Raw genomic sequence first — 14490 nt, 5'->3', positions numbered from 1 at the left:
GTGACAGCACTCATTACTTATTTCAAATTTCCCTTTTGACAATTGCTGAACATTTAATAAACAGATTTTTTTCTGCTTCTCAAATTTAATCAAATAATGTAATTATTGTAAACAAATGCTTCTCAATAAACAAAGAATTTTTTTCACTTAAGAAAAACCTGTCTGTTTCTCCACAGCAGCCAGGGTTCGAGAATTAAAGAATTCTAGAACTAATGCTGTAAAATCTTTCCCACATTTTACACATTGAGTAGACATAATTAAAAACAATATTGCTTCGCAAAACCATATATGAAATGTATTCAGAAGGCTTTATCAAAAGGTAATATTTTAAAAGGTCCCCCATCAAACTTTTTATGTACATCACATTATTTGCTTGGCAGAGCTAGGCTTTAGCAATCCGGCATTCTATTGCATTCGACCAGCAGCATTTCAGCTGTGTTTCTTTGGATTCAAAACAAACAGTGCTCATAGTATAGAACACCACAAATGTAATACCGCACCCTTGTGCAAAAAACAAAAACAAATTTATATATGACCCATTTTCTAATAGTGCGTTCCCTTTATCTACCTGAATCTCACACCAGAGGCTTATGTCTGAATAAATCAGCAACAGGGTCTGGTTTTCAAATGTACTATACATATTACAGAGATTAAAAGAAAGACATTGCAAAACAGTCTATTATACAAAATAATGCAAATGAAACACGGTCAAATTTGATCAGAATGGCATTTAAACAAAACAAATGTTTCTGATTGCCTATGATCAAAGCATATAGCTTCAATCCTCATGGACTGAAGGCCAACAAACGCACTCAAGTCCACAAAAATGTATTGAACATTTCATGAATGTTCAGAACAGACATAATGGGGTAAAGGAATACACATATACAATCTTATGTATAATAACACCAATTCACAAACTGGTGTGAATGTTCTTTTTCCGTATTATGGTGGCCTCAATTAAGGAAACAGTACTGCATATATCTTCAACACTCCGGACATTTGTTCTTAGGGTTTCAGTCAAAATATCCAATCTGTTACTATGGAGACTCAATAGGATTCTTGTACCTCCTCTTTGGAATGTTCTGTTTCCACAGAAACAGGTTTGTCCTTAGAGGAGGTCAGATCGTGTTCGGTGGCTGCTGGATCTGCCCCTTCTTTCTCATTGCACTTTCCCGCTCCTGGACCAGCCTCCTCTGTGTTGCCATTAATCAAAGGAGCAGTGCTTACATTTGATTGGACAACAGGAACAGTGGGGGTGTTATCATTTGAACTGTTCTGTTCTGCAGTTGTGTTGATTGGCCCAGATGGATCAGGGAGAACTCCATCTGCAACAGCCAGCTGCTGTAAATGGAGGAGACAGAGAGACAATGAGATGTCAATCAAATACCTTTCTACTCAAAAACTGCAACTCCCACAACCCCACTTACTCGCTGTAATTCAGTCATGGTTCTTTCTCCTTCTACCTGCTTCTGTGTGAGGGACAGCAGCCGGTCTAGAACAGACTGTTTTGGGTGCATGCCTCTGTCATAGTGGTTATACATCCCACACCAGAACCTGGGGAACACAATTACACAATATAGCACGTCATTAAAACCTTTGATTGAGTACATCATTGGTATATTTTTTACCATGCTTTTGGTGCTAAACTATTCAACTAATGAATTAATTTGGTTTTACGAACAGTATTTGAGCAGTATTAGATCACCATTATCTTTTTGTTTGTAGTAAGCACAGTAGAGTGTGAAGTTGTGCATTTGCACCCATCTGTGTTTGCTGGAAACAAGTGGCAAAGCTGTTTTGTTTATGTGTTTGAGAGCGTGTATTCATACTTGAAGTGCAGTGGTAAAGTGCTTGGTCTGAGAACTGTAGTCTCTACTGTACGTCTGTAAAAGGGGTTTCGATACTGATGCTGGTTCTCCAGAAGATGTGCCCACAGCGAAAACGTCTTTTCCTGCAACCTAAAATCCCACACAGGATGTTGAAGCAAAGCATTTAAAATCATTCAAGACTAAGAGTATGGTTGATTTATCTTCTGTTAGAATAAAGAATATTTGCTTTTAATTATGAAGCACACACATTAAATGCTGACTGATTTTTATTAGACATAAATGTATGCGTGTGTATGTGAATTCTGTCCTCAACCTCATTTCCAGTCGCTCTTTCTGGCAGTTGCCGATGAAGTTGCCGTACTGGCATGCGTAGACTTGGTTGTGTATTTCTATGAGGTAACGTTCACTGAACTCAAACACACAGGGAAATTGTTCTGACAGCTGCCACACGCACTCCAGGAACTGGGTGAACACTGGAGACACTTCCTTGGGGTCAGTGTCTAGATGGCCACACCTAGAGCACAAACGCATGATGTCACAAAATCTGACACAAACGTATTGACAATAATGACTACAGATAACTATTAATTAAGTAAGCCTTCTTATAGCATACAAAAGGTAATCACCACATTTTAGCACTATTATTTCAATATTTAACATATTAATAATACTGCTATATAGTATTTATATTTGTTGTTATTAAATGCTGTGGTACTTTTATTTACCAATTCATGTAACAACAGAGAAAGTTTTTACCTGTGACTGAATTTATGACCAAAAGAGATCCACTCCTTTTCTATTAAAACCTGTAAAAATAAAAAAGTCAAATGACGAATTAACCCTAACCCTAGCAAACTGAACACAATCAAGATAATAAATGCTATAATTTGACCTTTTCATTATGTTTTTTACTTTTTAATATACACTACTGTTCAAAAGTTTTGGGATTTTGTGAACTAAATTAATACTTTTCTTCAGCAAAGAGGCAAGACACAGCAAAAAAAAATATTTTTCTATTCCTCAGAGAATCCTGACAAACCAAGTATCATGGTTTCCACAAAACTATTTTCAACATAGTATTGCACCAAATCAGCATTTTATAATTATTTCTGAAGGATTATATGACACTAGAGACTGGAGTAATGATGCTGAAAGCTTTGTAATAGCAGGAATACATTACTTATTATAAAATTTAGAAAACAGTTCATTTTAAATTGTAATCATAATATTACAGTTTTGCTGTATTTTTTAATCTTACAACACTAAATTTTGAACAGCAGTATATTTTTGGTTACACAGAAATAGCTGATGACTTAATTAGCAAAGCCATGACCTGCCTAACAGTGACATAAATGTGAGCATGCACTTAAAATTCATAGGTGTCATGAGTGGAATGTAGAGGTTATAGGTTACTATCTCATTACCATGAGGCCTTTAATGGTTCTGTAGTATGGGTCCAATAGTATGCAAGCCAAAGAGCACACCTGAGCCGTTCTGTCCCATCCATCGGAACAGTGTACCAACACGCTCGCCCTCTCTTCACAGACAGCCTATACCACAAACAAAATGACTGAGTAAATCAGAAATACTTGCTGATCATTTGTGTTGGTGGTCAGTACCTTGGCGAGGAACACGCCTGCATCCATCACAGATTTGATGTGCCTCAGCCAGCCGGAATTCTCCAAACCTGTCAGATAGTCACTCATGGAAGGGGATTTCATAGAGCACACTGGAAAGAAAAAAAGGTACAACCAACTATCACTTTATCTACTACTGGCTTAAAAGGTATAACCAACACTCAACTAAGCTTAATTAGTTTATATAGAGTTCATACTGCATATACCAGTACAAATGAAAAAGCTTGTCCTCTCACCCTCCAGCAGTTTTTGCAGGCTGTTTCTCATAACGTGGATGTTTTCAATTCCTTGGAAATGAAACCTGATATTGGAGTAATTGTCCTCATTCTCATAGCCTTTACCAGCTGCACGGTTCGCCATTGCATTCAACTGACAAAGACAAAAAACGAGTATAAATATATGCACATGTTGCTCCAGATGATCAGGTCATGGCTTACAGTTGTTTCGCTCTACAACAATAGGGAAAGGAATGCAGCGTTGTTTGTCCAGTTATATTGATGAAACATGAGATGGGCAAAAATAAATAGAGCAGTATTTACAATATCTGCAATACATACAAAAAATGCATTGCATAACTAAAAACAAAAAATAAACTATGACTAGAATGTAATGGTTAACTAATCAGATTTTTTAAATGTTCATTACATAAATAGAAGAGTAGATGGGGTCAAAGGTCAGAGGGAGAAAGATTACACATGACACCTATGTGACTCCTACATGTATTGCAGAGCAGATGGGGTTGAATGTTTAAAGATAAACATTTACAAGTCGCATCATGGAGTTGTCCTCAAATGTATATAGAAAGGTTAAGGTTAAAGATCACACCTTAGGCCGTGTGTCCACTACATATATAAAAGGGCAGTTGGGGTTCGCTTGGCTGATGACCTGAAGCATCTGCTCGTCTTCTACACAGCGAGAGTTCAAACCCGACAAAGGCTGACTGCAGCGACAGATCGCAGCCTGCAAGACAGTAAAACAAAATACAAAGAACAGACGAGGAAGTTGTTAGCTGCAAAACTTCACATCTTTCCAGTATAACCCTAATGGTGCATTTATATGCCCTCAACATGGTGCACGGCCAACTGTAAAAATGCGATTAATAGACAAAGCCTAGTAAAGCATTTGCTGCCTTCTATCTAGGTTTAATCTACTATATAAAGTGTTTGTTTTATTTGTCCATATCTTTTTAGATAACTGGTAACAACCTCAGACATGTTTGTTAAAGTTTGCCAGGTCTTCTTAGGTAAATAGAAACCCTCCTTAAAGGCTGTGTTCCACATTATTAAGCAAATCACAGTTCTCATGCAATATGGGGAGGAAGAAAGATCTTTCTGAAGATGAAAAGCATGAAATGGTGCAATGTTATACAAAAGGCATGAAAACAACTAAGAATGTGTGAAAACTAAATGGAGATTTTAAAACTACCAAATGATTTGTAAGTAATTTACAGCACAAGAGAATGGCTTATAAAGGCTTATAAAGGCATGTTTGTCAAAAGGTATTTGGTAGCCATCAGGATTTTGAAGCTGCTGGAGTCTCAAGATCCTCTCCATGCAGGCTGGCAGTTGTGCATAAAGTTGCATTTCAGCCACCTAACCAAAGCTCACAAAGAGAAACACTTACAATGGGTTTAGAAATACTGTACATTTTCAAACAGTTTTAGTGCTGTGGTGTTTTTTGCAGCATGGGACAGTGCATTGACCTGAATGAAAATCCTTTTATTTCAGAAGGGGCTTTCATTCTTTTATACTATAGCAGAAAATGGCCAGTTATAAACTACATATCTTGCAGAAGTCATTTTGAAATCCTCAGAGACCCTAAATGGACTTTCCATCTCACTTCCCAGTATCACCCGTTAGCTCCTTGCTGATGTCGTAGTCTTGTTGGAACGTGGTGGCCACTGACCAACCATAAAAAAACGAGTCTTCATGTATTTCAACACCCAATGTAAATGTTTCTCTTTGTGGCTGAAATGCAACTTCATGCTCAACTGCCAGCCTGCATGGAGCGGATCTTGAGACGCTGCTCAACAGTGGCTTTTAATACAAGTCATTTCTTGACAGAGAATGTCCTTAAGCCTTTATCTGACAGTTCTCTTGTGCTGTAAATTACTCACAAATCTTATGATAGTTCGATAATCCCAGTTATTATTGCAAACAGTAAATTTAGTTTTTACTTTTCAGTTGTCACAAAGTCTTAGTTGTTTTCATGCCTTTTGTATAACATTGCACCATTTCATGCTTTTTTTCTTCAAAAAAGATCTTTCTTCCTCTGCATATTGCATGAGAACTGTGACTTGCTTAATAATGTGGAACAAAGTATTTAAGTAGAGTTTCCATTTAACCAAACAGACCTGGCAAACTATTTAACAAAATAAAACAAACACTTTCTTTGAACAACTAAAATCTGAATGCTTATCGTACTAAAATCCTATTGATATGTCACTTGAATAATAATTTGGAACACATCAATTATTCATTTAATTTATACATTAGATTTGACTTTTTATTCAATAACTGAATTTGATGAGTTTGTTGAAGTGCATTTTTGGGGCTCCATTATCTGTTAAGAATATAATGCTTTCTTAGAATTTGGCCATCTGTCATAATTAAGATGTCTACTGTTTGAAAAAGCCTTTGCATTAGAAGTGTGCCTATGATCCTGTCTAGGTGGGGAGCATTTAAGTGCATTCTATGTGCTTGTATACCTTTGTATCTTTGTGATAGTAAGACAGAACAGGCAATCTCCCTCGACTCCTAAACTTGGCACTGCCTGTTACCATAGCAACACTGGCACTTTTGGGGAGTCCAAGGATAGATGGATAAGTGCTACAGATCTGTGTTATAGAGAGAGGGAGACATTTTTGAGAAATCCACAATACAGAATATAAACTTTAAAAAGCATTATTATAATATAACACAATATATTTAACACTTAAGTTAAAAAGTTTGGGGTTTGTTGATCAGTCTCTTATGTTCACAAAGGCTGCTTTTATTTGATCAATTAAACCGTTAAAAGAGTAATTTTGTGAAATATCATTACAATTTATTTAAAGGTGGCCTAGAATGATTTGAAACAATATGTTAAATTGTTCTCTGATATCTACTACATAAAGGGTATGTGGCTTATTTAAGGGCAAAAATTGTCCAGATACAGTTTTACAGGTCCATTTACAACCCTAGAAATTGTCCCTAGGATGTAATGCTCTGTTTTTGCCTTATTTGGAAGGGTCATGAATATTAATATTGAGCTCTGCTCTGATTGGCTTATTTCAGCAGCTCACAGCAGTCCAGTTGTTTAGCGAAGCGGCTCGTGAGTCCTGACAGAACACAGACCGACTGAATGACACTTTAAGCAGAACATCTCAAATGGAGATTGATAAAATGCAGACCACTTGTTTATTGGCGTTTTCAGATCATCCGCGCGCGAGGAAGAGCTCGCGTTCGTGTGGTTGCCAGATTTCAGTCATTTAAATCTCCCAAACAGAGCTTTTCTGTGAAAAGAACACATACTTTAGGTGTTTTACCTAAACATGTCCAATCTGGCAACCATATGCATGCGAGCTCGCTCTCGCGCACGCGCGCGCGCACACACACACACGGATGATCTGAAAACACTGATAAAAAAGTAAGCTGCATTTCAGCAATCTCCATTTGAGATGTTCTGCTTAAAGTGTCATTCAGTCTACATTTTAGACTTGTTTTTTTTCGTCAACGATATTGCATGTTTATATAACGTTAGTCACAATGTAGGCTACGCAGTGACTGTGATGTACTCTGAAAGGTGCACTATGCAACTTTCCGTCCACTGGAGGGCACCTATTCAAAACAAATGCGTAGTTTGATGAGGCAAAGTGTGAGCACAGTATCTTGGGACATGTAGTCTTCACCTTACAGCCGGTGGAAAATAGGACTCAGGCAGAAATCACGTTCATGCATCAGGTAGGTTATTAACGTTACTGTAGTGTAAAGCAGAGCAGGACCGAGTGTTGTGGAGCTGAGCTCAGCTGCTGGAGCGATTGTTAAACAAACACACGTCTCGCGAACACCGGGACTTTTATTATGACGGGACGGGACAGTCGCCGGGCACCTGCACTGATCCGCTCTTCCGGTTATTATTATGAGGTAATGCAGCTCTGTTTATAATATTAGATACATTTAAGTGTTTTGAAAATGATGCTATGACGTTACTCCGTGCATTCACTTGTTCACACTGCTAAGAGTAAAGCGCTCCTGCCAAATAAAACCCGAAACCGAGGGTAGCGCAGATATGACGCAATTGACAAGCGACTTCCTCAAACGCTATGCTGAAACATCCCGGTCCTTAGTTAAAATAGCAATTTTCTCACAATTTACAAATATATAACAGTTGGAAACATTTGGGATATTGTAGGTACTCAACTGAACAAAATATATAACAACACCCTAGTGGTTTTTGGATATTTTACTGCAAAAATACTACACAGTGCCCCTTTAATACAAGCATGCAAAAACATTATAGGCCTACTTCAGTACTCAAAAATATAAATATATAACTTATATTTTTACAAAATGAATAGCCTTGTCAAATGAGTGTCGTTTTAACTTGGTGGAAAAGGTGACGTTTGCTAGAAAGATCGAGTGAACGATCTGTAAGCAACGTTTGTTTTTTGTAATACATAATAATATTAACCTTTGTCATTAGATACACTATTTAGTTTTGTATGGTACTTTGAGTTTCTTATTTTCACTGTACTATCATCTTGCGTCATCTAGACAACGTGCTCTCTCTAAGAAACCTCAATTTAATCAGAAATTGTTTAAACAGCTAGTCAATAAGTGGATAAAATCACTACCTACTGCTTGCAGGAATAGTTTCCCCTTTCTTCAGTTTAAGACGCTGAGCGAAGCTTGCTTGAAATGGGCCGAACAAACTAGCGATTTGTTGTTGTATCCGATATAATAAACCTCAACCATGACTGTTGACATATGACAAGTCCTCTCCTGCACAGCCTAGATCATAATGTGTGTCCGAGCTGCCGTTTTTGCTATCCTCAAGTGTCGTTTGATGATTGAGCTTCGTCAGTTCCGCCTGACAATGCACATGTTCGGACATATGCAAATGTTGGGGGCGTGCATATAAATGATCCCCAACGCTTGCGTCACGGTTGGCCTTATGTTGAGAAGCACTTCTTTTTCCGTGGTGTTTTTGATTCACAAGATTTACATAAGAAGTAGGAGGCAATAGTGTTTGAGACTCACAGTATGTGATGTCCATTTAATTCAATTTTTCATTCTAGGGCACCTTTAAAAATTAGTATTTTATTAAGTCATTTATTCCTGTGATGACAAAGCTGAATATTCAGCATCATTACTCCAGTCTTCAGTGTCACATGATGCTTCAGAAATCAGTCTAATATGCTGATTTGGTGCTTAAGACATTTATTATTATTATTATCAATGTTTAAAACAGTTGTGTGACTTTTAACTGAATATAAAAACAATGTCAAGTCCTTACTATCACCTTTGATCAATTTAAAAAGTGTCCTTCCAGAATAAAAGTTTTTTGTTTGTTTTAAAATCTTACTGACCCCAAACTTTGAATGGTAGTGTGTTGTGTTAAACTGTTGCTAGGTTCTGCCTAAAACATATTTCTCATGGTGGTGTGTGAATAAAAAAAAAAGTTTGGTTGATTATTATGAAAGGAAGCTTTAGTAGGTTTAATTTTCTACCTCAAAGTTCTTGTTGAGATGGCTGATTTCCCAATATTCATTGGAGAGGCCCATCCTGCTGAAGTCGTTCGCCACATTGATGAATTCCCAACCCCGTTTCCTGTCCTCCTCATTTTGGTTTGGATTATAGAGAAAGGCATAAAGCTCCTCATCTTTGACTGAAATGACACAAAATTGTCACTATTGACCCAGTCCTGCCCTGCTGTGACTACATTCATTAAGCAAGTGCTGTTAGCCAAAATTATAATAAGTACAATACGTTTTATAATAAGTATAATAAGATTTTCCTCCTTGTCGCCATCTCTGTTTGAAACCTGCAATGTTTTGAAGAGAATGTGTGGCTTGATGTCAGTCACCGGATCGGTGTGTATACTGTACTTTGGAGTTTGAAATCACAGGTTCTACGCCTTGGAATTATGACCAATATAAGAATTTTCAACGCAAAATGTCTTCTGAACAAGTAAGTAACGTGTCTGCCACTATTGTTCTGACTAACTAAGAAAAAAAGCATTACAATAAATAGTACTACCAACATGACTAAACCTAACAATTGCTTGGCTCACATTACATCAAACTAAGCAAATTATTATTGTTGTGATACTTTGTTCTCAAATTGTTCATGTTAACAACATCAGCATTTCGTGACTGTGTTTTTTTATATTAAATAATATTTTTTGTTTTAAATCAACAACAAAATAAAAATAAAAATCACAAACACTGCTCATATCAATGCACAAAACAACTTGTATGTGTGTGGTGTGTGTACCTGGTTGAGAAAGGCGCAGAAGTGATTGACAGACGTCCTGACAATCTTTCTCTCTTTGGAACAGCAGATGAAGCAGCTGGAAGGTTTTACAGCGGATCAGGAGTGGACAACCAGAAGCGGTTAAAGGAAGTTTCTCTACTGATCCAATGTGATGATGCAGCACCTTCAAACACACAGGCATATCTAGATGTACATTTCTAAAAGACTCAACAACAGATAACCTATGGTGGAAGACCATGGCTGCATCCGAAATCACCTGTTACATAGTACGCGAGAAACAGTGTCTGACAAGTAGTATGTCCAAGTTAACAAACAGTACTCATAAGAGTAGTAAAAAGTACCCGGATGGCCTGCTACTACTGCCGGTGAGACTCTAAAGTGTGCACATGATGGACACTTTACTATCCCATGAGGCCACGGGAATGTCAGTGAAGAGACGCAACTGATGCTGGTAGGTCACATGATAATGACAGCATGGCGAATGTAGTAAATCCAGATTACAATTGTAGTACACACATCCACACTATATAGAACATATTACTTCTTTAAAATATGTACCTACTTAAGAAAGCAAGCGATTTCAGATACAGCCTATAACACATTCTGCTCCCACTGTCCTCATTACCCATGTTTCTTTGCGTGTGTTGTTGGTTTGTTCCACATAGATAAGGTGAGTAGCGGTCAAGTAAAGAGTGCCCAGAACTGATGACTTTTCGGTGTACCTGTTCAGTAGTTTCACATACAACACCTGCAAAAAAATTCCAGTAAGGAAAGCATTAGCACAGAATTATTGACTCAATGGTCTTCTGTTAAAGGGGGGGGGGGGGGGGGGGGGTGAAACACTCAGTTTCAGTCAATCTCATGTCAATCTTGAGTACCTATAGAGTAGTATTGCATCCTTCATATCTCTGAAAAGTCTTTAGTTTTATTATATTTATAAAAGAAATATAGGCTGTACCAAGTCTTTCCGGAAAAAACATAGCGCCTGGAGGCGTATCGAGTGGGCGGAGCTAAAGAATGACGAATGCGCACAAAGGGGTGACGTCCTCAAGCGTGGAGAAACCCATGGCTTTCGATCTCAGCTAATAAATATATGATCCAGAAACACATTCAGAGGCTGAAATCAATTGAACAGGAGAAACAGCAACAGCAGGACGTCCGTCTCTGTGGTATGTTCTGTATTTAGTGGCCTGTCAACATTTGTGTGTCTTTACTCGCAGTTTATGAGGACATGATTCGGTTTATGGACTATTGTATGCGACTAAACCTTAGCAGTAGCAAGCAAAAGTTTTGCACGTCAGACTAGTGTAACGTTATACAGAGAACAACAATGGAGTAACCGTTAGCGCATCTGAATGACGAAGCACGCGATCGTGTCGTTTACTGATGTTTACTCACGCAACGATAGCCAACAGCATAGACATTTGAAGCAGTTTTACTCACCGACTGCTTTCAAAGCAGGACCGAACCTTTATCGCTGGGACCGCTCCGTCAAAAACACACTTCTTTAGTATGATTTGGTGAAGTCCTGTGACAGCAGTGGCGTGGAAATCCACTTTGCGACGCGACTGAAGCGATATTGTGAAGCTTCCCGTCATTTCTGTGTTCAAATCGGTTCAAATGCAGCGCTGCCTTCCCAGAATGCTGTGCTGAAGCGTTGAAGTCGCTTGATGTCACCCATAGGAATAAAATGTAGCGCAGTTTTTGAAACTTTGTCTATGTTTAGGATGGGAATCAAAGTCTTTAACAGTGTAAAAAGCACAGTATGCATGAAACAGCATTTCACCCCCCCTTTAATAAACAAAGCACTATCCAGTGACTGAAGGGGTTAAAGCAGACAGAATCATGTCTGGTGGGTTTGGATGTGCCCCTCAGGGAGCAGAATCCATTTTCCAGACTATGTTTAACACAATGGAGAGGAAATCCTACAGAACCCCTTAAGTCTACTGTCAGCACATCCTGTAGTTCCATCTCTGAACTTTTGTCATTTTGGTTACTGAATAACAAGCAATGAAACACCCAAGATGCCAATTCAGCTATAAGGAACATTTTCTTATGAGTCAAAGTCTAATGTATTTAGCTCATTTATACTTGATAAACTTTACAAGAACTAATCTTATTCAGACAGGAACTGATTCGAAAAATCTCTTCATGTCTGTAGGATAGCAAAATGAAGCTGGTCAGGTGTGAGATCTCTATTATGTCCATAAAGTGAACAGGTGAAATCATGTGTTTCTGCATAAAATGAAAAAGCCCCAGCTAAGCCAGAGTCGGTCAAATTAGGCTTGAATTGATCAAGATTCAAACTAATAATTCTATGTGAGCGGGAAGAGCAGATCTGACAAGAGGTGTTCGCTGCTAATATAGATGGCTCTGCTGATTCGACATGTGACATCCTTTGAGTTGACCCCTCCATGCCCCTCAAACACACACAAAAGACAATGCTGCAGCAATCATATTTCAATGCTTGCAACCACACTGCGCGATCATATGACTATTTAATGTTATGTGACAAAATAAACATATTTTCTACAGCATTCCTTCTCAATCCTGGTCCTGGACTGCAACCCAGACTGCACAGCATAGATATGCAAATTACGAATAAGATTATGTGCATCAAGTGTATTAAACAAGGTGGGATACTTAATGAATAGGACTGAGATCTACCGTCATATACAGTTACATCCTGTGCCCTAGGGGTTTCAGGGGGGAATTCTTTCACTGCAACATTTCTATTTAAAACAAATACATTTCTTTATTTAAAATAAAGAAAGAATGAAAATTTGATTAAAATAAGTAAATAAAATAGTAAATTAAGTACATGTAGATGTATATGCAGGAAAATATATAATGCTACTTGAACATATAAGAATATTTTCTTAAAATAACATCTTAATATAAACATTTAAATATTTTCTAAATAATATTTTAGACATATTTATAATATAATTATTTCACAGTATATAAATTGGGTCTTTTTATACAATAAACTGAATAGATGCCTTTTAATGATTGCCTGAACAGATGCCTGAATAGATGATTGTAAGACAGGGTCCCTCAAACGAGTATGATCATATTTAGGGGTCCATGGCATCTAAAAGATTGCAAACTTCGAAACAAGTTTCCCTCAGTTTGCCTACAGGTTCACTTCAAACAAACCTACAAGTGGAATTTGTACGTATGACAACTGAAAAATGATGGCTTACATTCAGCAATCAACTTTAAAATGCATTTGGATGAATTTAACAGCAGGTTAAAGCTCGGAATCGTTTTTAACACGTAAACGCTTCCTTATGGATGTTTTCACACCTATCGAGAGTCTGACATAACACGAGATCGGCTAACTTTACAAGAGTACACCTGTTGATTCAGACCTACCTTTGGCGTTATGATGTGCTCCATATTTTCATTAGGTTATCATCCAACTGTCCACGTTAAACTTTCGCTTTTTGTGTGTTTAACGGTTAACATGTTTGTTTCGGGAAACCGTAATACGTTGCTAGCGTTCCTCCCAGACATGAAGACTACAATCATGTCAGCTGACGGGGAGCAGATATCGCGATAAGACAAAGAGCAACGTGATTTCAGTAGCCTGCTTGAAGTTGCCTACAGGTCGCGCATGACGGGTCGTCAACACTAGTCATTCCTCAAGCATGCTGTAAGTACAGTCCGTAGTAAATAAAAACATATCCATTAAAAATAACTTATGCCACTTATTTTATTAACACATATTTAATGGTAACAAAAAGCCTTATAGCTAGCTACAACATCTCTGAATTTAATATCCTATAAAATATACGTGAAAGGGACAAATGCAAGACACGTAAGTTAACAAAAGTTAGCTTTTCCTTTTTACATGACACTAGAAGTAGTTTTCAGTGTATGGGGGCTTGTTGAAAAACAATGTACAAAAAAACAATGTAAAAATGTACTAATAATAATAATAGCCTACACACAGAAACATAGGGTGTCAAAATTGTACCTTTAGCTTGTCGCTGGGGCAGTAGCTACCCTTAAAAGGACATCTTTGTACCTGTTTTAATCCTAAAAGGTGCATATTAGTACCTTTGAGTACAAATGTGTACCTTAAGGTACTACTATGAACCTTTTTGTGGTAAAAATGGTACAACGTTGTTCTTTTAAGGGTACTGCCCCAGCGACAAGGTGTTGTACCCCTAAAGGTACAATTTTGACACCCTATTTTTTCTGTGTGTAAGTATTAAAATATGAATAGCCTAAAATATTAGCTACATATAATACAAAAAACATTACATAATATATAGGCTAATAGTACAGGACACATATGTAGCCTATGTCACAATATTATTATAATATATGTTATAATGTATTTTTTTCACAGAGAGCTAATTGCATATGGGTCTTTATTCATTAAAATATGAAGCTGCATTTAAATTAGTGTCCCTCACACGAGTATAATCATATTTGGGGTTCTGTCTGTGGCATCTATAAGATTGAATACCCCTAGACAAGCCATAACATATCTGGAAACATAATTAACCCTTGCCTACATCCAGACACACGTAG

The 14490-nt window shown here is 37.5% G+C and overlaps 1 protein-coding gene across 1 annotated transcript; it reads right to left on the bottom strand.

Annotated features, from left to right (window-relative positions):
• Nucleotides 1–76: 76 nt before the first annotated feature.
• On the bottom strand, nt 77–13484 carry mtmr8 (myotubularin related protein 8). Its single transcript, XM_067439219.1, has 14 exons — nt 13324–13484; nt 10571–10693; nt 9946–10108; nt 9180–9337; nt 6177–6305; nt 4295–4429; nt 3706–3838; nt 3452–3561; nt 3257–3382; nt 2589–2638; nt 2146–2346; nt 1833–1961; nt 1431–1557; nt 77–1344 (listed from the first exon to the last, which is right to left on the bottom strand). Exons 1-14 carry the CDS (start codon nt 13345–13347, stop codon nt 1051–1053), a joined length of 1902 nt encoding a protein of 633 aa, XP_067295320.1. The 5' UTR covers nt 13348–13484; the 3' UTR covers nt 77–1050.
• Nucleotides 13485–14490: the final 1006 nt, after the last annotated feature.

Source organism: Pseudorasbora parva, chromosome 3 (genome assembly GCF_024679245.1).
Source record: "Pseudorasbora parva isolate DD20220531a chromosome 3, ASM2467924v1, whole genome shotgun sequence".
Classification (NCBI taxonomy): domain Eukaryota; kingdom Metazoa; phylum Chordata; class Actinopteri; order Cypriniformes; family Gobionidae; genus Pseudorasbora; species Pseudorasbora parva.
This window is presented reverse-complemented; position numbering and strand designations above follow the sequence as displayed.

Coding starts and splice junctions, on each gene's coding strand:
- mtmr8 (XM_067439219.1), bottom strand. CDS start 13,347: ATGGAGCACATCATAACGCCAAAG. Junction 4,430..6,176: donor ACTATCACAAAGATACAAAG/GTATACAAGCAC, acceptor ACTGTCTTGCAG/GCTGCGATCTGTCGCTGCAG. Junction 1,345..1,430: donor CCATGACTGAATTACAGCGA/GTAAGTGGGGTT, acceptor CTCCATTTACAG/CAGCTGGCTGTTGCAGATGG.